General features: G+C 37.6%; 1 protein-coding gene across 2 annotated transcripts in view; it reads left to right on the top strand.

Moving 5' to 3' along the window:
• Positions 1-9,355: 9,355 nt before the first annotated feature.
• Positions 9,356-26,735, top strand: part of ston2 (stonin 2) — a 30,786-nt gene continuing 13,406 nt past the window's right edge. The window contains exons 1-4 of one of the 2 annotated variants that reach the window (XM_058749497.1): positions 9,356-9,420; positions 15,328-15,494; positions 16,981-17,145; positions 24,015-24,197. In XM_058749497.1, coding sequence (XP_058605480.1) covers positions 15,419-15,494; positions 16,981-17,145; positions 24,015-24,197 — 424 coding nt within the window. In that variant the 5' untranslated portion in view covers positions 9,356-9,420; positions 15,328-15,418. Of the gene's footprint in view, positions 9,421-15,327; positions 15,495-16,980; positions 17,146-24,014; positions 24,198-26,735 lie in introns of those variants that run through there. The other variant, XM_058749498.1, reaches the window with a different exon arrangement.

Here is a 26,735-nt window from a genome sequence, read left to right on the forward strand (position 1 = left end):
CTTGTTTCTGTTGTGTTGTGACTTGTTTCCATTATGTTTATGCTTGTTTCCATTGTGTTGTGCTAATTTTGTTGTGTTGTGCACTATTAGGCCACTTGTTTCCGTTGTGTTGTGCACTACTAGGCCACTTGTTTCTGTTGTGTTGTGACTTGTTTCCGTTGTGTTGTGCACTACTAGGCCACTTGTTTCCATTGTGTTGTGCCCTACTAGGCCACTTGTTTCCGTTGTGTTGTGCACTACTAGGCCACTTGTTTCTGTTGTGTTGTGCACTACTAGGCCACTTGTTTCTGTTGTGTTGTGACTTGTTTCCATTTTGTTGTGCACTTCTAGGCCACTTGTTTCTGTTGTGTTGTGACTTGTTTCCATTATGTTTATGCTTGTTTCCATTGTGTTGTGCTAATTTTGTTGTGTTGTGCACTACTAGGCCACTTGTTTCCATTGTGTTGTGCACTACTAGGCCACTTGTTTCATTGTGTTGTGCACTACTAGGCAACTTGTTTCTGTTGTGTTGTGACTTGTTTCCATTTTGTTGTGCACTACTAGGCCACTTGTTTCTGTTGTGTTGTGACTTGTTTCCATTATGTTTATGCTTGTTTCCATTGTGTTGTGCTAATTTTGTTGTGTTGTGCACTACTAGGCCACTTGTTTCCATTGTGTTGTGCACTACTAGGCCACTTGTTTCATTGTGTTGTGCACTACTAGGCAACTTGTTTCTGTTGTGTTGTGACTTGTTTCCATTTTGTTGTGCACTACTAGGCAACTTGTTTCTGTTGTGACTTGTTTCCATTTTGTTGTGCACTACTAGGCCACTTGTTTCTGTTGTGTTGTGACTTGTTTCCATTATGTTTATGCTTGTTTCCATTTTGTTGTGCTAATTTTGTTGTGTTGTGCACTACTAGGCCACTTGTTTCCGTTGTGTTGTGCACTACTAGGCAACTTGTTTCTGTTGTGTTGTGACTTGTTTCCATTTTGTTGTGCACTACTAGACAACTTGTTTCTGTTGTGTTGTGACTTGTTTCCATTATGTTTATGCTTGTTTCCATTGTGTTATGCTAATTTTGTTGTGTTGTGCACTACTAGGCCACTTGTTTCCGTTGTGTTGTGCACTACTAGGCCACTTGTTTCTGTTGTGTTGTGACTTGTTTCCATTATGTTTATGCTTGTTTCCATTGTGTTGTGCTAATTTTGTTGTGTTGTGCACTATTAGGCCACTTGTTTCCATTGTGTTGTGCTAATTTTGTTGTGTTGTGCACTACTAGGCCACTTGTTTCCGATGTGTTGTGACTTGTTTCCGTTGTGTTGTGCACTACTAGGCCACTTGTTTCCGTTGTGTTGTGCACTACTAGGCCACTTGTTTCTGTTGTGTTGTGCTAATTTTGTTGTGTTTGTTGCTTGTTTCCGTTGTGTTGTGCACTACTAGTCCACTTGTTTCTGTTGTGCTGTGACTTGTTTCTATTATGTTTATGCTTGTTTCCATTGTGTTGTGCTAATTTTGTTGTGTTGTGGCTTGTTTCTGTTGTGTTGTGACTTGTTTCCGTTTTGTTGTGCACTACTACACCACTTGTTTCTGTTGTGTTGTGACTTGTTTCCATTGTGTTGTGCTAATTTTGTTGTGTTGTGGCTTGTTTCCGTTGTGTTTTGCACTACTAGGCCACTTGTTTCTGTTGTGTTGTGACTTGTTTCCGTTGTGTTGTGCTAATTTTGTTGTGTTGTAGCTTGTTTCTGTTGTGTTGTGACTTGTTTCCGTTGTGTTGTGCTAATTTTGTTGTGTTGTAGCTTGTTTCTGTTGTGTTGTAACTTGTTTCAATTATGTTTATGCTTGTTTCCATTGTGTTGCGCTAATTTAGTTGTGTTTTGCACTTGTTTTAATTGTGTTGTGCACCACTAGGATACTTTAAGGTGTGGGGAAAAAAATCAGGTTTACAAATTTAAAAGAAATTCAATTTACCTGATAAAAAGGGTGACAAAGATATTAGATGATAAAGCTAAACTTAATTTATAAATTGTTTATTTGTCTTACCCCATTTTTTGAGCATGTTTGATTAAAAAAAAAAATCAAGATTTGTTATCTGAAAACATTTGAAATATCTTATGCTTCTCAAATAAATTGATCTAAATTGATCTCAACTAAAATACTGATTAAGAAGATTAACAGGTGTATAATTTAATGGCTAAAGATTGTTAAAGAGATGTACAACTCATTATGCAAATAAATGTTCAAAAGATGCCTATTGGAAATTATTACAATGTTACAATGATACATTGCAATGACATCATTAGTGTTGGATGCTCAATGTCCAAGTCAATTGGAAATTTTTAAATGGGTCAAAATTAGTTAAAAAGGGTCAAAATTCTTTACAAATATTAAGTTTACAAAATTAAAAAAACGATAACAATAATCCATAGTCCGACTATGGAAGTGATTCCATTGCTTACACCAAGTCTGCCTTAACTTGTACGCAAGGCCTCACCGGGGTCAAGCAACAATTGTAAAGGACAGAACAAATCACACAATATGCTTTGGGCTTAAGAGATGAACTAGCCGAAGTTGTGTGAATTATAAAGTAAAGAGAGAGAAAAGAGGGAGCAGGTAATGAATCTGACATTTTCCACAGAGGCTGTGCTGACGAAGCAGATGGAAATGCCAGCTTGAATGGTTCCCACTTCTCCGTTTTTCTCTCCACACCATGGTTTCCATGAATTTAACACCTTTGGACACTGAGTTTGTGAGAGAGTTTCGAATCAGGACTGATCTCTCTCTTCCCCTCTGTCTTTCTCTCTCTGTCACTCTCTTATTCTCCCTTTCACTTTTATACACAGCCACACGCGCACACTTTTCTCTGTTACAAATGAGCCTGCGGTAAAATTAATGTTCTGTAACCATCGCGCTAACTGCAGGTACCCCGTTTCTGCACCGACGGCAGCTAATGCCCTTGATCTTTCATTAGGAGTCCACCTAAAGAACCTCAGGGAAAGCTGAAGCCAGTGGAGCGAGGGAGAGGAGGAGAGAAAGCCCTTCCATCAGCAGCCAAGTCTGTCCATCCGGCCTTTATCACAGAAAGGACTTCAACTACTTTGTAATTCTCCACTAACTTTCTGCACTTTTCTCCTGCACTACAGTACAATGAAGCAATTCTATTAAAAGGTTTCTGTATTTTCTGTTGTGCACAAAATATAGTTATTTGTGTCTGTGAAGATCAGTGTGGTTATTTGAGTGCATGCATGTCATTTTGAGTTATTTGACTAAAGTTCAATTAAAAGTGAAATTAAATTAAAATTGACTTTTTACACTGGTATAAAATTTTTAAATAAATTTAAAAAAATTCTACTCTTAAAAGAATCCTGGGAAAAATATATTGTCACGAATCCGGTCTATAAACTTCCGTTTACTCACCACCAGAGGTCACTCGCTCACCACATTGACTCTTGCGCTATACTAACTGTTGCATGTCACCCTGGACTGCAATTCCCATCATCCATTGCACCGATGACACAGCTGATTACACTGATGACACAGCTGATTCCCATCACATGCCTTACTTAAGCCATGGACTTCCTCAGTCAGATTGCAGAGTATTGTTTAGCGTTTATCACTGTGATAGCTACTTTACGGTGCCTGCTCTAGTCTAGTCTAGTCTAGTCTAGTCTAGTCTAGTCTAGTCTAGTCTAGTCTAGTCATAGCCTTGCCTTGCCTTGCCTTGCCTTGCCTTGCCCCTGATTCTTGCCACGTATCTTGGATTAACCCTTTGCTTGCTGTTTTGGACTGTGTTTGCTCCTCTCCTGGATTTATGCTCATGTTTATGGATTACCTCTTTTGTCAAGCCCTCTGGATTACGTTTGCTGTCGTCTGACTCAAGCCCGTTTAGGATTGCTCTTTTGTCTTGCCTGTGCCATACCTGTTTGCTGATGTTTGACCCTACCTGTGTTTGACTATGTGTCTAAATAAAAGCTCGCACATGGATCCGTACGCCTCACGTCTCGTCGGCTCCGTTACAGATATACAGGTGCATCTCAATAAATTAGAATGCCGTGGAAAAGTTCATTTATTTCAGTAATTCAACTCAAAATTGTGTATTAAATAAATTCAATGCACACAGACTGAAGTAGTTTAAGTCTTTGGTTCTTTTAATTGTGATGATTTTGGCTCACATTTAACAAAAACCCACCAATTCACTATCTCAACAAATTAGAATATGGTGACATGCCAATCAGCTAATCAACTCAAAACTGCAAGACTGCTGATCTGACAATTGTCCAGAAGAAAAACATTGACACCCTTCACAAGGAGGGTAAGCCACAAACATTCATTGCCAAAGAAGCTGGCTGTTCACAGAGTGCTGTATCCAAGCATGTTAACAGAAAGTTGAGTGGAAGGGAAAAGTGTGGAAGAAAAAGATGCGCAACCAACCGAGAGAACCGCAGCCTTATGAGGATTGTCAAGCAAAATGGATTCAAGAATTTGGGTGAACTTCACAAGGAATGGACTGAGGCTGGGGTCAAGGCATCAAGAGCCACCACACACAGACATGCCAAGGAATTTGGCTACAGTTGTCGTATTCCTCTTGTTAAGCCACTCCTGAACCACAGACAACGTCAGAGGCGTCTTACCTGGGCTAAGGAGAAGAAGAACTGGACTGTTGCCCAGTGGTCCAAAGTCCTCTTTTCAGATGAGAGCAAGTTTTGTATTTCATTTGGAAACCAAGGTCCTAGAGTCTGGAGGAAGGGTGGAGAAGCTCATAGCCCAAGTTGTTTGAAGTCCAGTGTTAAGTTTCCACAGTCTGTGATGATTTGGGGTGCAATGTCATCTGCTGGTGTTGGTCCATTGTGTTTTTTTGAAAACCAAAGTCACTGCACCCGTTTACCAAGACATTTTGGAGCACTTCATGCTTCCTTCTGCTGACCAGCTTTTTAAAGATGCTGATTTCATTTTCCAGCAGGATTTGGCACCTGCCCACACTGCCAAAAGCACAAAAAGTTGGTTAAATGACCATGGTGTTGGTGTGCTTGACTGGCCAGCAAACTCACCAGACCTGAACCTATGAGTATTAGAGAATCTATGGGGTATTGTCAAGAGGAAAATGAGACACAAGAGACCAGAAAATGCAGATGAGCTGAAGGCCACTGTCAAAGAAACCTGGGCTTCCATACCACCTCAGCAGTGCCACAAACTGATCACCTCCATGCCACGCCAAATTGAGGTAGTAATTCAAGCAAAAGAAGCCCCTACCAAGTATTGAGTACATTTACAGTAAATGACCATACTTTCCAGAAGGTCAACAATTCACTCAAAATGTTTTTTTTTATTGGTCTTATGAAGTATTCTAATTTGTTGAGATAGTGAATTGGTGGGTTTTTGTTAAATGCGAGCCAAAATCATCACAATTAAAAGAACTAAAGACTTAAACTACTTCAGTCTGTGTGCACTGAATTTATTTAATACATGAGTTTCACAATTTGAGTTGAATTACTGAAATAAATTAACTTTTCCACGACATTCTAATTTATCGAGATGCACCTGTATATATCACTGTTTCTAAAAAGAAATTAAGCAGCACAACTGTTTTAGACATTGATAATAATAATAAATGTTTTTTGAGTATAAAATCAGCATATTAGAATGATTTCTAAAATATAAAAAATAGGAAACAGTTATTTTAAGTTGTAATAATATTTCACAGTATTACAGTTTTACTGTATTTTATTTGATCAAATAAATGCAGCCTTAGTGAGCATTAGAGACTTCTTTCAAAAACAAACAAACAAAAAATCCTACCAAACTTTTGAGCGCGAGTTATCCACCAACACTGGAAACATTTGTAATGTGTCCAGTTTTTGTTCCAATAGTGGCACCAAATGGAACTGCAAATGTTATTTTCAAACACCCACCCCTCGCATCTGCCATTGTTTGGCCAAAAAGGTGACACCGTCCCATACTTATGCTTTCATAATTTCACATTTGTCTGCTTAAGACTAAAAATCTATTCACTTCACCATGAAGAAACTACCCGAAATTACATCAGGTTTCAGATCCAAATCTGTCTTAACATTGAGTCTCCGATTCCAGTGTAGTTTGTTGTGTATTGAGTAACTTGCTTTGACAGGAAATTAACCACATTGGAAGGGGCATTTTAAAATTTGAGGTGAAGTCGAAGGCGCATGGACCACTGGATAAGCACTTGGTGCTATCGATCATTTTCCACCCGGTGTAGCAATCAAACCCGCCTATTAGTCAGCTTTGTACGGCGCAGCCACCTGCAGACAGAAGAGACCCCATTGATTCGCTATGAGTTCATTGAGAACTTATTTAGAGAATTAATGTGTCTTGGCGAAGGGCTGCAGCTGCTCTGATCGAGACTGCCATTATAAAATTAGGCTGTCCGACGGATTCATTTGGATCCAGATGCACAGCTACTCCTGCAATCTCATTTAACTGGACAGGTTTATTCCTCCCTGGAGAACTGATGTATTCATCAGATTTTAAAGGCCTGTGTGGACTGATGTGGATCAGAAACAAGTATGAGATTTATTAGATCAACATTTGAATTAAACTTCACAAGGAACGTGGCATAAAATATGTTCTGCCAGCTTGGGATTTGGTTATTGACTTTGTTTGCGGGAGACATTCTGGCATGCAGATGTAAATATGAAGGGAAGGCCGTGGTGCGTCCCTGATCCAAACAAATTGGATGTAATGTCATATGAGATTTACAGCTTGGTGCCTCCTTTAATACTGAAACTGTATCAGCGCCTTGGCTAGTCTATGATGTCCTCATCATTTCTCTATGACAAGAGAAAAGCAAGATTGAACACAGTGTCTCTGTGCGATAGAGAGAGAGAGAGAGAGAACGAGACAGAAGAAAAGAGTAATGCGTGAAGCCCTGGGCATTTTAATTGTGATGAAAGTAGGTTAACCAGAGGGGATAAATTACCAGCATGTGGAATGGATGGGAGACTAGGGAGCGTGTGAATGGTCCTCCCTCTCACCTTGACTCCTAATAAGACACACGTGCCAGAGAACAGACCGACTATTCTGGGTCCGCTCTTACAACATGCCTCATCCAAGTGCCATTAGCATCAAAAACGAAGCACTTTATAAAGAAAGTGTTGTTTGAACCATTTGAAAAAACATTATTTAGTGTTTTTTCTTCCCCTTGGAAAGTCTGAAATTATAAGATACCTGATATATCTACACAGCATATGCATATATGCTTTAATGCTATACTTCAAATTACAAAAATATTGTCTGTAAAATAATACAACATTTAATATATATATTATGACATACACGTATATATATTTATAGTTAATAATATAATTTATATTCATTTATATTTATAAAATCAACCTTGAAATCAGTTGTGCTACTTAATATTTTTATGAAAACCGTAATACATTTGTGTTCAGGATTCTCTGTAGAATGTAAAAATAATAATAATAAAAATAAATAAATACATACATACATAAGACATAAATAAAATATATTTGAATTTTATTTTAAAAAGTCTTTTGCAACATTATGTCTTTACTATAAATTTTGATCAATTTAATGTCCTTGCTGAACAAAAGTATATAAAAAAAATAAATAAAAAAAACTATGAAAACTTACTGACACTAAACTTTTTAACTAGGCTATTGCCATTATAAACTATTAAATATCAATTATACAATAGTTATTTTATATTTATTAATAACTTTATAGCTCAATAATAGTATATATATATATATATATATATATATATATATATATAATAGGCTAAGGCTATCCTATTATTTTATACTCATTTTTAATATTAGTTATTAATTGTCCTGTTTGCATCTATATTATTTGTCCTAAGTTTAGAAAAAAAAAATGAAATAATGTTAAAACTTAAATAAAACTCAACTGAAAACACAATTAAATCTAAGCTATAAAAGAAAGTACCTCTGATCATATTTTTATTTCGAGCTGTATACTTTGAAGACAAACTTCTTTGTTAATACCTTTGAGTGGAGGGGTCTCAGATGTATGACTCCAGGAATGAGGTGACTGGTGACTGTGCAGCGGGAGGGCAGATGCCCGCCGCCCCTGGCAACAGTGAGAAACAGCACAGCGTCACTAGTACTTATGCAACGCGCTGCTAACACACAGACAGCCGAGCGCGTGAGAGACTGAGCGAGCGCTTTCATTAAGGACTCCGAGAGCGCAGCAGGGTCTCTGCCATTTCACGTACAGAGCGCCAGAAATCACCCCGCTGCTAATGCTAAAAATAAAGCGTTCCTTTCACTGACGGATGTGGCGACTTGAAAGTTGCTTTGTGTTTACTTTTTTTCTTTTTCTTATTCTTTTCCCTCTCAGGGTTCCTGGGAAAAGGTCTCTGGCTTTTTCAAAGCTTGACAGGTTGATAGACAGGAATGGGTTCAAAGAGTCTATAACCTTAACACACAGCTGTCTGAGGTCTTCCTGATCATACAGGCAGATACCTGTGGATTGAAAACAAGAGTCAGACAGCCTGTTTCATATGATAAGAGTTATTCCTTAGGTAGAAAACTAAAATTTTGGCGATTTGAAGATCGGGCCTGCTTGTTGTAATTTTATTTTTATTTAATGCTTTATTTCATATTGAATGGTTTCCAAAAAGTCAATCTATAATCAGTATTTTAAAATGAAAAAACACGTGGCTAGTACAGTTGATCTATATCTAATGTCAAGCTTTATAAGAACTTTGGTGCCCCCTGTAGGAGATATTTAAGTCATGCATCTTAATTTATAAATAATTTATGTTTTATTTTATGACTCCTACATATGAATTACTGTGCAGAAATATTAAAAATAGAAAAGCTGCCACACACACAGACATGCCACAACACAAAACCAAAACAAGAATTTACATCCAACAGATGGCGTAACGTGTGCAAGCAATGCGTTAATTAGACGTTATATGTTAAATACATTAATGTATGTAAATCCACGACATGACTGTTTTCAGTCTTTCAAACAAAGAAAGCCCATGGGGTGGACACAAAATGGTCCTTTTAAATTCCTTTTGTTCATGAAACATAGAGATAAAAAAAACAAAAACACAGCTGTCACTTTTTCAATGTGGCTAATATAATATAAATTATATTATTACATTGAAGTCAAAGTGAAATATATAATATAATATAATATAATAATATTTAAAACCTTTAATTATACGCACTTTTTATTCTCTGGTGTGATGCGTTTTGTGGCAACGTTCTTTAGTATTCCACCTGGTTTGCACCTGATTGGACATTAGAAGCAGCGCTGCTTTAACTCTCCAATCATGTGACAATAAGGCGTGGCATCGAACAGCGCTGCTTCTACTGTCCAATCAGCTCTCAGTAAGGTGGGGCATTAGACCAGATTCACCGGGAGCGAGTGAGAGCTACAATCTGCTTAGACTCAACAACACGATATCGGTATGTAAATATTTCCGTGCACTTGTTTTTTGGGCTCATCGCTGGGTTAAACACAACACTGTCGACTTAATGTGCCTAGTAATCTTTAAAAATTTTCACAGATGTATTTTTAGGGTTAAATGTTTAAGTTACATTAGTTACCGTGAAACTATGCGTCTCTCAGTGTTGCAACAGGTTGTTGTAAGAGCGTGTGCTTTGTTTACATAGGTACGTTAGCAGGATATATGTAATACGTGGCAAAAAGTGATCAAATGTCAGAATACACAGATCAAAGACGTATTTATGTGAAGTTGATGTGATAAGGAGACATTTCTAGTTGTTTTTTGTGCCATTGTTACGTGTTGAAGCCTGTTTTACTCTATTTGATAACATCACAGCAGATTATTGTTGTGTGATCAGCATAATTGAGTTGATAATGAAAGGAAAGATCATATAAGTATATACTGTTGTGATACTTTATTATTCTTAAATGCTTAGTGCTGGTGAAAATAATTTTTAATTAGGCCTATCTAAAGTACTTTTTTGTTCCACTCTCTGCAATCTGCTACATTTTCATAATACATGGTTATATATTGTAACATTTTAGTTGGATACATGTATGCCCCCACTTCTGCATATTTCGAATTTTTGAAGGGTTCACCAGTGATTTTAAAGAATCTGCTGTCACTTATTTTAACACAGTAACCAGTTTTCAACAAACAATACAGAAGTTGCTCAATATGGGACTTTCTTGAAATAATATGGGATGGTTTTAGTGTCGTTTCATCATTTTCTGATCACATTAAAAAATATTTTGCCCTAAAACTATGAAATCAGAATTAGAGTTTTATAATTTTTTAGTTTTCATGCAATCTTCAGTTCAGTTTTAGTAGAAAAATGGAGCTTAAAATGTTGATGACTCGTGCTGCACTGCATAGATTTGTGTCCATTTAAACACTTGCTATTAATTTAAAAGGAAATGCACCATTTGAAATGTCCCACTTCAGTTTCTTTAGGAAATGCATTAACATAGTAAAGAACATTGTGCTTGTCAAGCTAATTCACGGCTCTTTAATGAAAGCGGTGGCACAATTTTTTCGTAATCACAATAACTAGTAACCATGGTACTTTGGCAGAAACTGTGGTTACCATGGTAAATGTTTGTCAGAGGTGGTCAGTTACTCAGGGAATGGTGAAACCGAAACTACTGTGAAAAGCATGTGGAGGTGGTGGCGGTGGCGGCAATGTTTTTGTTGTTTTGTATAGGTATGTGAATAACATGGAGCTTTTCTCTTGCTGAGTCATGGCTAGAACTGGGCTTGAACAGTTTGCTTTTGTCTGTGAAAAAACGCACACATTAAATATCCATGTCCTTGGTGGGATTTACCAGACTACAAAGCATCACTCTAACATGACGTTTCAGAAATGAATCAAGACATAATGTAATATTATCCTTTGTCCTTCATTGCAAAACCTGCCCACAATTCCACCTACCTCATACTCTTATTCACTGACTCATAGTAAAGTTTTGCGTATGGCAAAGCTATATATGTATTTTTCTTGCCTACATTAACTCAATTATAGTCTCACTATGTGTGAAAAGAAAGTTTGTAGTTGTCAGCATTCATCTTCATACACGGGCAGTGTTACCACAGGGCGCATGGTGTGGCTGTCCGAGGGGAAATGTCCTTCATTAGCTGCATTCGTCTGTCCCAGGTGGTGGATTGACCTCTTTACCTATACATGGATTTAGTTACTGATATTTGTTTTTGCTCGTTCTACTTGTTTTGGAACTGATGGCCGTGTCTTTGAAGACTGAGCGCAGCAGGATTTTCTGGTAGAGTGTCTGGAGATTATGGTGTTATTCATGTGAGCTTTGCTGCTCTGTAAACCGTTTTTCTGTGAACTTGGCATGAAGCTGAGAACTTTTGGGAAGCAGGGGGGTGTAGGTGCTTTTTTATTAAAATCAAACTACTGTTTGTTGTCTTTTGGTGCAGGGCTGAGTTTTAGTCAGACATCTCAGCAAGCCCACTCCATGAGATGAGGCTTTAGGGAATGACGGTGTCTCTCCTGCTAGGCGCAGTAGGGGACATTGCAGGAGTTAAGGAACTCCTTTTCTGTTCTGGTGGATGATCTGGCTCCTCACTGGCCCCTTTAACCTGTTGGTCTTTAACCAGGAATCATTAATGCTATGGTTGGTGAGGCAGGAAATCGTCCTCACCATATACATATGAAAACAACAACAACATAATCTGGCTAGACAGATGCAAAACAAATCTAACACACAAATCTTGATCACTTCAATTATAATCAAGCTGTCTGGAAGCAAACACCTGTTTTTGTCATGCTGTAAAACTACTCCAGCCACTTTATTTTCCCCGGAGTTTTTAAAACTCTTATTATTGAGAAATATTATACTGTAGGTCAGATTGATTGCTATGAATTTTATTTATCATATATTTTCATTTGAACATCATAAACCCAGTGTTATTTTAGTTTTATTGTAGGGCTGCACGATATTGGAAAAAACTCACATTGCGATATTTTGTTTTTCTGCTATATATATACTGCGATATAAAAAATAAATAAATCACCAGATGACTTGAATGGCTCTATTTGGAAAAATAAAATAATCAATGATTGGAGCTTGTAATAAATTACATATAAATATAATAGAACAAATATACAAATAAAAAAAACAGTGCTTTGTATTTTTAAGGCAAGTCTAACAGTATTCAGGTACAGAAATTGTAAAATAACACTGCATAGTCTTCACTGCATAAATTAAATCTAATAAATTTGTGTTAAAGCTACAAAAGTTTTGTTGTCTGATTAACATGACACAGAAAGCAACAGGGACATTAAACTTCTGTTATTGTTATGCTCTTTCTTTCTCAATTGTTTACCTTCACCTAAGACATAAGCAACTGTTTTGTTTTACATGGATACTTGCAGAGACATGCATTTCGACATAGTTTCGCGCATATTCGTCATTTCAGGCACTAATATAGCGGAAGTGAATGGAATTCAGTGTTCACGTGCATGTGCGTGGCTCTCATCGTGTCTACATTGGACACAGCGGCGTGACGCGACAAAATACAATAGAACATATAATCAGTGTGCTGTGTGATTGACTACACTGGATGCGGTGCGACACGACAAATCCCCGCCAGTATGCCTCATTTTATTTATGATGTACTGACACAAATTTCAAATGATTGGCAACGGTCGCTTTCCAAAGCTAGTAATTATAGTTAAACGTAAGTTTGTATTTAATCTATTTCAATTAACAGAATTATTTTTTAAATAATTAAAATTTTAGTGTTAGTTAACAATAACAACAACATACTTTGGATCATTGCTATCGCTGTTGGCTCCTCATGATGTGATGCATCTGATGCTTCTTGTAGACCGTGATCACCATGTATTTTTGAGGTCTAGCTGTGACTTGACATAGCAGAACTACCACATAGATAATAACGGTTTGTTCCTGCATTTCTTGACTCTTTGGACACTGTTTTTCCTGTTTGATTTGTTTGTTTTTACTCCTAGCTATTTTTTTGTTTTTGTTTTTGTTTTGGTAAAGTGTTATAACTTGGACCGTGTGAGGCAAACTCACTGTGACTGTGAGTACTGACAGCAGGAAATTATGCAGTGTCTGAAAGCACAGTCCGAATGATGATGCCATGCATGATCATGAGCTCTCGGATGGCTGTGCGAGAGAGAGATTTGACACAGTAAGAGAGTTCTGCAGACCAGTTCTGCCAAACGTCCCAATATTGTGCACATATTTTGTGGACGCCTGCATGCACCACTGACATAACTGTCAGACCGCCAGAGCCCAAGCCTGTTGGAGTCTGAGAAGTGGATGGGAGTTTTGTAAGATTTTGCAGCTGCAAGCATTGGTGTTGCTTTCAAATTCTGGCTACGCACTCTAAAGGCTCCAGACAGAGTGCAACAAAAATGGCCAGAATGAAAATATTTCAGAAAAAAAATGTAAATGTAGTCAGATGGGGCAATTTTATTTGCACGTGTGTGTTCGTAAGATTTGAATCAGTCAAACAGGTTTACAAATCTCACAGAACCAAACTCATCAGTTTGACTCTTGAAATGACTGCTGAGTAAGAGACTGATTTTTTAAAAACCTTTTTTTGTTTTCATATCTGTCTCAATATTAACCAAGAACTAATAACAATTACTGTAATGTTTACATTAGGTAATTACTGACTGGTTGTTTAGTTAAAAATTCACAATTACAGGTTGTAAAAATTTGTATTCTTAAAAAAATGGGGGAAAAGGTCGTAAGTGTAAAAATCATTCTTTATCATTCTTTTCAGAATGACCAAATTAATTTATAATTAGAGTTATGTGCTTTTTAATGTTAGTTTTCAGGCCATTTTACAAATTGTGGTAACTCAAAGTAAATTTTTTTTTGGTAACACTTTGAATATTTTTGAGAATTTGTTCCTATACTAAAGATATCACTTTTAAATAGTCACATGACTGGCCAAGAAATTGCTGAAGATATAGTGCTCATAGCATCCAAACTATTGAATTTTTCAGTAAACAGTGGGTGTTTTGTGATGTTGAATGAATCCTCTAGTTGGAGGGAGGTGCTTGCTTTGTTTGGTGTGAAATAGGGGGCTGAGGAAGGGTAGAATGCAGCCGAATTGTGAATGCAAAGAGATATTTACCAGAACAAAAACATGTTACGGAATTGGCCCCAATTTACCAGATTGTTCAGCACATCCAAGTGTGTTTCCTCTATGAAAGTGTGCTTCCTGCAGGGTCTCAATTTAGGATAGAAAATAGGCCCTCTCTGAAGTGGAAAAATCCTGATTACAATGGCCTCTGAGCTTTTGTCACTGTGCTTTTTCTCTTTTGTGACATTTGAAGGGCATTTATGACTTTTCAGTGGTGCGTTCATCACCCGGTTCCTCGTGAACACAGTGCTGTGATGCTTGACTCTTGAAGCTTTGATTTTTTGATTTTAAAACACACTGCTTTTATGTCTCCTCTTTGTATGACATTTGATCGGAGTAGCCAGAGGGGCTGTAGTAGCTATTTGTGTAATAAATGGTTTTCAGTTGTCAGACATTTATCAGTAGTCCTTCCTGTGTCTCCGCACTGCCTCCATCCTGTTTTAAAGGGCCCTGTCGAGGCATGTTTTTTTCTGTTTGGCAGTCAAAAACACTTACACAAGCCTTCTGTGTTTACTGCTGTCACTACTTGCTGTGGAGAAATTTATTTTGCCTAGACAATACTGTACATGTCGTCCCTGAGTTTCCCATTCTCTGTCTCTTATTTTATTCCTGTAGCATTTGTGGTAGTTCATTTGTGGTATCACAGCCTCAAATTTGCAGTCTTTTTGTATTCTCAACAAGCACAAGTAGAACATAACTCATCCTGTAAAGCCAGAGGAGAACTGACTGATTGAGTCAGTTCTCCTCTGGCTTTACGGGATGAGTTATGTTCTACTGTTTATGTCGTCAACTGTTTGGTTACACTTGAAACTACTGATTCCTGAAACTGAATTTTTGACATCTACAATTCAATAAGTACAATGATTCACAACTGCACCAAATCAGCATATTAAAATGATTACTGAAGGGTCATATGTCACTGAAGATTTCAGCTTTCCCGTCACAGGAATAAACTACATTTTAAAATATATTCAAATACAAAAAATGCATTTAAAACGGTATTCATATTTCAAAATATTACAGGTTTATTATCAATTTATGATATTTCAAAAACATTTACTCTTTTAGTTTTACTTCTTTAAACATTTTGAATATTTTTGGCAACACTAACTGTTTGGTCAAAGGTTCCTTAATGTCCCTTTTAAATGAAAATTCAATTTTTTGGCAATTACCTTCATCGAAATATCAAATCCTAATGAATAGCTGTTGCTTCTCTCCTCTTAAGCCTTCCTAGGTGGGCAATGGGCATGGAGTCCAAGATTTGGGTGGAGTGAGACGACATTACAAGGTACAAGACACAGGACAGGACAACTTCCATGGCTGCTACAGCCAGTAGCAGAACTGAACCCAGACCAGGCTGGGTTGCTTTTTCAGATGAGGAGTCACAGGCAGGTCAGTACAAACATAGTCTTTACTTAGAATCTTAGAGAATCTTAATCTTAGAGTTACAAGATGTTTTATGGGTTCAATTTCCAAGGAACAAACATAACTATTGAAATGTGTACCTTGAATCCTCTGCTGATGAAAGTCTGCAAAACAAATAAATGTAAATGGAGGTTTCTATTTGACCAATCAATGACAGACCATAGTACAAGATTTGGAAACTCACAACTTTCAAAAGAGTTTTATGGAGTTTTTGTCTACAGAAAGTTTCTTTGGAAAGATGTTTTGTTAGCTGAACAATTGGCATGATGTTAAACTACAGTATAAATCCACCAAACATACTGTACTTCTATCCCTCATAGCCTTGTTTTCATACTTGTCAAAAATTAAATATGGTGCTACACTGACTAATGCCAGTATTAGACAGTTGGGAAGCCATGTCTGATGTTGTATTGTTGAATGATGCTTTAGATGGTAAAGAAAAAGCTCTAGAAGTTCTTGGGCCAGTTTTATTAAACAGGGCAAATTAGCACAAGAGCGCAATTCCAAAACAGCGCTGATGGGCATGGAAATTTCCACGGTGATTTATTAACAACGCATAAATTAAAGAACACAGACGCAACATCTCATTTACATATCGACCAACGCAGTATACCAAGCGCAACGCAAATTAGCATAGTCACAAATAAAGAATGAAGAAATAAAGAAGCCATGTTACGTTGAAAAGAACCGAATTAAGGGTTGCAAGAAGTTTTGATAGACCTGGTATTGTGTGACTCCTAGTTGAGGGTTCCAAGTCATCTTTTATTTACTGAAGCAAATTAAAAATAACATGGCTTGGCAAACGATATGTTCAGATAATGTGTTCTTCTGGCATTTCAAATAAATTAATAAGTGTGTAAAAAAACCTCTCCCTTCTACCACATGCTCTCTTTTCTCTTGCAATAAAATAATTTAAGACATGCTTTTTTGGGGCGTTAAATAATGGTACAAATACCAGTAATTTGACGAGCGCAAACATTAGTAAATCTCGTTGCGTGATTCATTTGAATACTCTCCTCCCATAAATTTTGCGTCTGTAAGGGAAACTTACAGGCTCAAAAAAAACTGTCCACGCCTTTTCAGCGCTAATTCTTCACTGCGTGTCTTTAGTCAATTCTGACAGTACTATTTTAATGCCAAAAGACGGTTTGTGCTGGCACAAGCTGTTAGTAAAACTGGCCCCTTGTGTCTAATTGAAAAATAGTCTACCATTTGTAAAGGATTCTAAAGACATGTAACCTTTTTGCTGAGTGGATATCAGTTTGTTTTACTCTGTCTGAGTTTGTGTTCAGACCTTTCTGTGAGATTCCTGCGTCCTGAGGTCATTGCTCCATAGTGATTACTGCGGGAACGGTCCACAGTTCTTGCACCCTGCTAGATTTAACATTTAACTGTGACCTTTTTACTGAGAAGAGGCTGTGTTTCTCTAACTGTTTCTTCTTCTGGTCCAAAGATGAGGACCACCTCCAGCCCTCTTTAGACCAGCCGGTGCAGGAGTCCTCTACTTGGGCAGAAGTACCATGTGTGTCTGGTCAGAAAGCAGAGCAGCCAAATTCCTGGGTTCAGTTTGATGACAAACCATGGTCACCCTCTCCTCCTCCCCCATCACAGGTAAAAGGTATGAGAACTGCTTAAATATGTTTTTTATTGCATGGAAGTTGGAATCTAACCATGAGATTAACATACTGTGCTCCCAAAGCCATGTTCAGGGTTCGGTTCAGTTCAGTACAGTACAGTACAATACAAGCCATCATCCCTCAGGTCATTTAAAAAACCACTGACAATACAAGAAAACAGAGCAATGCAATGCACACAGTTTCAAAAGGGGTCATATCATAAACAAAATCTTCTGAGAAAAGAGCTCATTTTAAGTACTAAAGGTTAGTAAGTATTTAAGGTTAAGTACTCAAGTTTGAACACACACATACAGTGTTGATTGAAAGTTTGTGAACCCTTTAGAATTTTCTATATTTCTGCATAAATATGACCCAAAACATCAGCAGATTGTCACACAAGTCCTGAAAGTAAACAAAGAGAACCCAATCAAACAAATGAGACAAAAATATTTTCTTTGTCATTTATTTATTGAGAAAAATGATCCAGTGTTACATATCTTTGCGTTGCAAACGCATGTGAATCTTTCCTTTCAGTATCTGGTGTAACTCCCTTTTGGAGCAATAACTGCAGCTTAGCGTTTCTTGTAACTGCTGATCAGTCCTGCACAATGACTTGTAGGAATTTTAGCCCATTCCTCAGTACAGAGCCACTTCTACTCTATGATTGTGGGCTTCCTCCGATGAACTGCTAGCTTCAGCTGTCCTGGCCCAGATGCCGTAAAACAGGACCAAACCATGATATTACCACTACCATGTTTCACAGATGGGATAAGGTTCTTATGCTGGAATGCATTGTTTTCTTTTCTCCAAACATAATGCTTCTCATTTAAACCAAAAAGTTCTATTTTGGTCTCATCAGTCCACAAAACATTTTTCCAGTAGTCCTCTGGCTTGTCCACATGATCTTTAGGAAACATCTCCTGATAGTGGACTCATGAACTTGAATATTAGCCAATGTGAGAAAGGCCTTTACTTGCTTAGAAGTTACGCAGGGGTCCTTTACGACCTTGTGGACTATTACAAGTCTTGCTTTTGGAGTGATCTTTGTTGGTGGACCACTCCTGGGGAGGGTAATGGTGGTCTTGAATTTCCACCATTTGTACACAGTCTGTTTGACTGTGGATTTGTGGAGTCCAAACACTTTAGAGATGGTTTTGTTGGGTTCTCATTGTCTACTTTCAGAACTTATGCGAAAATCTGATTGTGTTTTGGGTCATATTAATGCAGAAATATAGAAAATTCTAAAGGGTTCACAAACTTACAAGAGTTCATGTAAGTGTATGTAAGAGCTTCACGTTTCCGTTTTAAACCCTCAAGTGCATTTCATTTCATAACAGTAGTCATAATGGTGGCATAGTTTCAAGTCAAGTCAAGTAGAGCTTTATTGTCATTCCGCTACATGCGGGGGCATACAGTGGAACGAAATGTCGTGCCTCACAGGACCACGCTGCTACATAAATACAGGCATACAACAATGGAGTAAGACAATATAAACCTATACACAACTATCCTACTGATAGATTTCGACTATAAATATACTATCTATAAAAAGTACCTATACAAACTAAAAAATACAAACTATACGAATGCTTCAGATAAATACTGTACATGTGCAAGGAGAAACATTGAGTTCAAGCAGCTGGCTGGGGAACAGTGCAGGATGATTTGTAGTGCATGAGCATGTAAACATATATATATATATATATATATATATATATATATATATCATTTCATAATGATACTCAAAATAAACTCAAAGTAATGGGTGACAGATGCTTCCTCAACAAATGAATAAATAGTCATGTGACTTATGATATTGACAATTCTCCTGGCACAACCTGGGATTATACCTAGCTTGAGGGCACAATGGCAACCTTCTTTTCAACAAGAATTTCCCAATGTTTCCAGTTTTCCAGAGAAACGTTATTTTACTGATTTCTACAATGAGTTGACTCAGTTGAGTTGGGCTAAAAAAGGACTGTGTCACTTCCTTTAGGCCTGATGCTTGGTCTAGTCTTGCCTCTCTCTGTGTTTATCTCTGTCTGTCTCTTTTTTGCACACATTGACTCACCCACCCCCACTCTTGTCGAAACCCAGCAGCTTTGCCAGCAACTCTTTCCCAGGAAATCTCCTGTGAGAGGCCGAGTGCAGCAACACGCAAATGGCCAAACCCTTCAAACCCTAATTGAAGCCATAAGCAGAGTTTTCATCTCAGCTGTTGTTGCTCTTGCATGAAATCTGCCTTAGGATGAAGTCAAGGGTGCAGCCGGTCTATCATTCCTTCATAATATGATCACTTAGAGATCAAGCCTGGGTTTGTTAAAGTACTGCTTATTTAGTCCGATTACAGGGGCTGTCCAACAGATGATTTCAGGTTTGATGCCTTAATTTCCATGTGTGGTCTAGAGGAAGCTTTAACAGCCAGTAAGCCTATGTCTGACGTAGGGTTTATCCAACCACAATGTCTTACTTTATTTATATTCAAAGGCATCCAGATTCATATCACTTTGGATCGACTGAATACTATTTTTTTTAATGAGATGATGAGTAGTGAAAGCAATGCTTTTTAATGCTAATGCATCAGAAACTTCATGTTGACATTGTTATATTAAATAAGTATATTGTGAACATAATGTGATTAATTTTTTCAATCGACTAAAAAACCCATCAGAGCACATACGGATCCATCTGAAGTTGTTTGTGGTGAAATCAGAGTTTTGGGAACCCTCAGGAAAAGGAGTGTTAGGTGGAGTAATCCCACATGCACACTTGTTTTCTTTTCTCATAGACTGAGAATATTATTCAAATCTTTAAAACTATTCATTTGAATGAGATTTCACTCATCAGTGGCAAGACAGCTATTTGAAAATACAGAAGTTTGAATCAGTTCAAATTCAGTTTATTAATTTGAGGGAAGACTTTTAATCACTTGGCAAGTGATGATTTTTAATCATGCATGTGCATTATTCCTCTTAGAGTTAGTTGACTGTACTGCATGTACATACATCATCATCATCATCATCATAATCAATAGTAAGATGATCTAAATTCATTCTAAATTCATTGCATCCAACCACTTCTCTGTTATAATGACTTAGCCGATTAATCCAATGTACTTCTGCATCCATTTCACCCTGTAACCCCCAAATTTTTATATTTTACTTGTAACATTTTCAAGTTATTCTTTATGTTGTACTTTTTTAAGTAGGTCATAAAGTTTGAAATAACTACTTTTTTAATTGAGCTCCAGAAAAAAGCGTGCTGCTGGATTTGTTGCTAGGCAGTGAACACATCCTGTGTTTGGGATGTTTTTGAATCCCAATTGTTTAATTAAGCATCAGCAGTGCCTACATGCATTTAAAGAACTGGAAGTATGTCATCTGACTTTTACATATTTACTCCAACCTGAATCTAAAACATCATCTGTGTAGTCCTACTGTATTCTCTCTCTATCATTGTTTCAAAGCGTTCTTCTATGCAGTATTTCATAATATAAGTAATGTGTCCTCTGATAGTAATTACAGCAGTGCTAATTAAAATAATTGAGTAGATTGATTCGATTGTTTGACGAGGCTGATACACATCAGTATGCTGCGTTATCTCGCCTCACCCTTGATGTTTAATCCTTTTACTAAAGCACTTTCCCCACTGTGAATATTTAATAGTCTCTCTTTCCTAATTCAATGATAACACCTGTTCATTAGCGACACACATTTACTGTATTCACACACACATAACAGTTGTGCACCATTTAGAATAAAAAATGACAATGCCTTCAGATTCCAACTCAATTCCTGAAATATAGCTGCTAGCAGCGATTACCGGGGCCAAGCCCGTTTGGGCTGTTTTTGGCCTGTTTGAAAGTTGGGACTTTATTCGGATGTTTTTAAACGTTGCGCACGGTTTCCACGGTTAAACACCCCTTATGAAAATTAACCATGTTTTTTTTTTGTTTGTTTTTTTGTAGTAACCATGGTTTAACTATGGTTTTTGTAGTAAAACCATAGCAACTACGAAATTAATCATGGTTTTACTGCAGTAATCATGATTTATCTATAGTTTTGGTAGAAAACCATAATTGCAAAATGAACTATGGTTTATATAACTGTAGTAAAACCATGGTATCAGAACCATGGTTTGCACCAAAAAACCACGGTTACTACAGTCATGGTTAACTACAGTTTTACTATAGTAGCCTTTTGATTTACACAGATTCTGAAGCTCCATAATTCAAGTGACTCAACTCAAAATTAAGATTTTGTATATAGATATGTACTATTTAATAAGCTTAGATGAGATCATACTTTGAAAAGCACAACATCTGGAAAAGAAGCAACTTCAGCATCATTTCTTGCCACAGCAAATATGCTGGTCTGGACATGTGTGACACCGGTTCAAACCCACGACCCAACGGTTCACGAAACAGCGGCTTAGCAGAGCGCGCCACTCAGTTGACGCACTTTTACTGGGCTGCAGAGGAAAGGTTTAGATGTGAGAATGAGCTCCCCAATATAGTGCTTTAGCATTTTAACCAGCGTAATATGCAAAGTTAATTTAATTGTAACGCAGCTTATGGTTAACTTGATAGCTGAAGAGTCGCATTAAATAGTATGGTAACTGGTTAGCCTGTAACTTATTAGCATGATAAGCTTACGAGCAAAAGGCGACAAACACGGGCACAGTCAACTTTCCAGAGGAATTTCTTGGGAACGGTAGTGAATATCAAAAATCTGTTCAGTCATTTCTGTGCTGCTCAGTCCGAAGATCATCTGAGCCAAGTTTGGGAAGAATTGGACAGATTTTGAAGGAGGAGTAGCAATAAAACTGTTTTTCATTTAATTCAATATGGCTGATACGTACATTAATGGAAAATGACAAATGAGACAACGACAGAATCGGCATGACCCAAGGAATCCATAGACATAAATATTATATTTTTCTGACTGACTGTTCAAAAGTTATAAGCGACAATGTGAATTTTTGGTATGTCACGACCCATAGGTGGCGCTATTCCCAACTTTGGCATGGACCCTCAGATCATGGTGTTGATGATGCGTACCAAGTTTCGTTTCGATTGATCAAAGTTTGGCGAGATACAGCCTCTGAACCAATTTGGGTCGACCTCGTTAAGTTCACAACATCATAACTTTTGAACAAACATGAATAAAAAAAATCTGTTCAGTCATTTCTGTGCGGCTCAGTCCAAAGATCATCTGAGCCAATTTTGGGAAGAATTGGATCAATTTTGAAGGAGGAGTAGCGAAAAGACAGAATACTGTACTTTTCAAAATGGCCGCTACTGTAATGGGTGGAGTCTTAATGTAAGCTATTGAATGTGTTCAGCACGAAGAGCTTAATCAGGTGTACTAAGTTTCATTTTTCTAGAATTGGGGGTTTGTGAGTTATTACCATTTCAATGTTGAATTTTTGAACTGGTGGTGGCGCTATAGAGTTGGTTCTAGAGACCCCAAAGTTGGTCAGATCACTAGTCATGGCCATCTCTACAACTGTGCCTATTTTCATCATTTTCCTATTTTCCCTTCATAGGGCTGCCATAGACTGCCATTGGACGAAAATAATAATAATAATAATAATAATAATAATAATAATAATAATAATAATAATAAAGAAAACATACGATTTCAATAGGGGCTACAGCCCATTCTGGGCTTGGCCCCTAATTACAGTAGAAAATAGGAGGTAGAATTGTAATTAAAATTTTAGTCATAATTTCAGGAAATTAAAATGGAATGAAATGCAAATAAATTCATGGAAATAATTATCAACACTACCATTCAAATGTTTGGGGGCATTAAGATTTTATTATTTTTATTACAAAAAAATTGATATATATAAATTGTTGCATATAATAGGAAATTCATTTATTCAGCAAGGATGTATTAAATTGATCAAAAGTGACAATAAACAGTTACAAAAGATTTCTGTTTTTTAATAAATGCTGTTATTTGTCATGGTTTCCACAAAAATATTAAGCAGCTCAACTGTTCTCAGAATTTATAAAAATAAGAAATGTTTCTTGAGCACCAAATCAGCATATTAGAATGATTTCTGAAGTATCATGTGACACTAAAAACTGGAGTAATGACTGATGAAAATTCAGCTTAAAATATGCTCTTAAAATATAGAGCAGTTATGTTAAAGTGTAATAATTCACAGTCGTACAATATAATAAATGCAGCCTTGGTGAGAAACATGAAGAAAAAAAAAAAAAATCTTACCAACCACAACCTGTTTAAAGTTAATGTTTGTAAATATCTTTATACAAAAAAATGTATGGTATACATGTGGTGTGTGTGTGTATTATTTATATTTATATTTATATCCCATAAGCGTAATGGTTTTTATACTGTACAAACTGTATGTACTATTGCCCTACACCAGGGTTCCTCAAATCTTTCCCTGGAGGGCCAATCTGCTGCAGAGTTTAGCTCCAACCCTGATCAAACTCGCCTACCTGTGATTTTCTAGTTATCTTGAAGACTCTGATTAGCATGCTCAGGTGTGTTTGATTAGGGTTAGAGCTAAACTCTGCAGGAGTGGGCCAGATTTGAGGATGCCTGCCCTACACCTAACCCTACCCCTTACTGGAAACTTTGTGCTATTTCAGATTTTCAATACACTCCATTCTGTGTGATTCATAAGCGTTTTGAAAAGTGGGGACATGGGGTAATGTCCTAAAAAGTCACCGTCTCCTTGTAATACCTATGTCATACCTTTGTCATTATACAAATTTATGTCCTCATTTGTCACGAAAACGCACACACACACACACGCTGTTTGTGAAGATGGCAGTTGTTTTATGCCTATATATCCTAAATCTATATCTCAAAAGACATTTGTTTTATTGCAGGTCCCAGGCACAGCATTTGCTCTTCGGCCAGTTTCTGGAGTGCCGTTCCCCCATCAGAGAGCAGTTGGACCACCCAATCAGAGGAGCAGAGCTCCGTAAGCATGGGGGCGTCTTCCTGTGACCTGCCCTCACTTAACACTGAAGAGCCAACCAGTCAAACACCCTCCTGTCCCCACTCTCCTAGTGAGTACCACACACACACACACAGAGTCCTACCTACTAAGTTAATAAATGGGTAACTCTCATCAGTTGAACATCTGTAAGTGGCGGTTTTATATCCACCCAGTGCCTCAAACAGTAATTAAAGTCTGTCCCCTTGTGAGAAGACAGAAGGAAGTGAGAATCGCACAGGAAATGCTTCACACGCTGAATTATCCATCAATAAATCCCTTCCGTTGCTCAGTACAGCCTCCGGGGTTGCATCCAGAAATGCAGGCGGAATGAAAAGACGGCAGGTTTAGGAGTAAATGATGGAGGAATCGGGACAAATAAATTTACACGGTCTGTGACAGCTGCTCCTCAGACACTCCTCTCGTGTGAGTGATGGTGGCTCTAAAGGAACGCTGTGCTGATTTGAGGCAGGACGCTCTCTCTCTTGCAGGTAATTTGTGGCGGAGCGGTTAGTGCTCCTACGCGATCCATCTCAGGCCTCTCGCCTCGGCCTCCAGCAATAGCTCACTCAGACCAGGGTTTCTATGGAGACAGGAGAGGGTGAGGTGCTTAAGACGGTTTTATTTATTAAAATGCAGCATGCTTCATTTCTCAGGCTGTGGGAAGATGGACTCACTGCAACAGAATTTTCACTTGAGGCAGGAGTGAATAGAAGTCCATATTGAGTGTTAGTTAAAGCAAATGTTACAGTAAATAGTCAAGTGTGTAATTATGCCAAGCTACGCTGGAGTTTGGTCGTGTCGTTTGAGCCTGTAAGAAAGAAAAAAGAAGCAAAAAAGAAAAATCCTGTAAAATAATTTTTGTTGAGGAATACAAAAAATATTCTTAACTTTTAAATTAGGAAAATAAAATATAAAAGCAGCAAAAATATTAAGTAGCACAACTGTTTTCAGCATTGATAATAATAACAAAAAATGTTTATAGAGCAGCAAATCAGCATATTAGAATGATTTCTGAAGGATCATGTAACACTGAAGGCTGGAGTAAAATTAAATTATTGAAATATAATATAATAGAGAATAGTTATACTAAATTGTAGTAATACTTTACAATATTACTATTTTTACAGTGTTTTTGATCAAATCAGTACAGCCTTGGTGAGCACACACTTAGCAGCATAAGGGACTGAATAATTTTTAAAAACTAAGTTTTCACATTTTTGCTATGATGCTAGTGTGTTATAGTTGGTCATTGCTTTGTGGTTGCGTGGATGTTGGTTACTGGTTACTTACTCAAAAGGTACTATTCTCTGGTCTCGATGGCTATCGTTTTTTTCGTCCATTGTATTGGCCTCTAGGAGAAAAAAAAAAAATGTCAGATGGTATTGAAAAGTAATAGTGCCTTCATCGAATCTGGAGATTTGAGATATCATTCATGCCTGTAGTACACAAAGGTCTAGTAACATGTGAGTGTTTAATATTGAGGAGCATGTATGAGCAATAGCAATCACTACCAATAAGTTTCTCTAGAAGCATTTGTTTTTTGGGGGGGATTTTCCTTATGGTCTGTCTGTGCGAGATACCATTAGACATCAAATTGTTTGAAAATCTGCTTACCCTACCCACTTTCGCCCTACCCGCTGGCTTTTGCTCCTGCTCTCACTGTGTTAATGTGTACGCTGCTAAAACCTGGCAGCAGGGTGTCGTTCTGTTTGTTTTTCTTTCAGCATGTGACCCTTGGGTGTTGTTCCACGATTGTTTATTTACAGCTGAACTGAGTGTAAATTCATGTGTAATTGCTGATTATTTGTGTACATAGTTCTTCTCTGTTGTAATTTTTTTGAGTTGCATTCACTGTTTGTACACATTGCACGTGGCTTGTGTCTAACTGCACACATAGACTTGTGTCCGCTTTAAGCACTGTTTGTCAAATGTTGTCTTTTATGTGATTTACAGCTTATGTTCATGAATGAAACATTATAGTTATGAATGTCATTGTAAGCCGAGACTATTGGTTATGAGTGAATACGAGTGTTTATGCAGCTGTATGCTGCAAGCCAGGTCTTTATGAAAGCTTTGTGTCAGGCTAATTTACAGGCACAGATGGCTAATGATGTTCTTTATCAGGACGTGCAGTGCATTTGATATACAATGCACATTTTCATTTCCTTCTCATTCCATTTCCGGTGATGCATAAGAATGCTGTTGTCCGTAGAGATGCAATGGGTGTGTGTGTGTGTTTGTGTGCAGTCGGGAGAGGAACAGAAAGCGTGTGTGAATGTGGTTTTGTCATATCCAAAGGCGCCCTCACAGACGGGCATTGTCATCAGTTAGCAAATCTCTACAGAGAACAGCAGAAGTTACTGTAATCTCAGATCAGCAAAGGTTATAGAGTAGAGCAGCAGCTTGTTTAAGAGCACATCCTACTGGGAATCTCGCACGCTTCCTCATCGTCTTTGACCTTTGACCCCTGCAAATGTCCTTGTGAAAACACCCGCCTCCTGTGACTCACACCTGCAGCTATCACTCCGCTTCGCATTATAGGAAAGCTCTGCCTGTCAGAGATGACACTTCCACTGTGTGTCTTCTCACCAACATGGTTCAGAAAGCA

The sequence above is a fragment of the Onychostoma macrolepis genome, chromosome 17 (assembly GCF_012432095.1).
Source record: "Onychostoma macrolepis isolate SWU-2019 chromosome 17, ASM1243209v1, whole genome shotgun sequence".
Taxonomy (NCBI): Eukaryota; Metazoa; Chordata; class Actinopteri; order Cypriniformes; family Cyprinidae; genus Onychostoma; species Onychostoma macrolepis.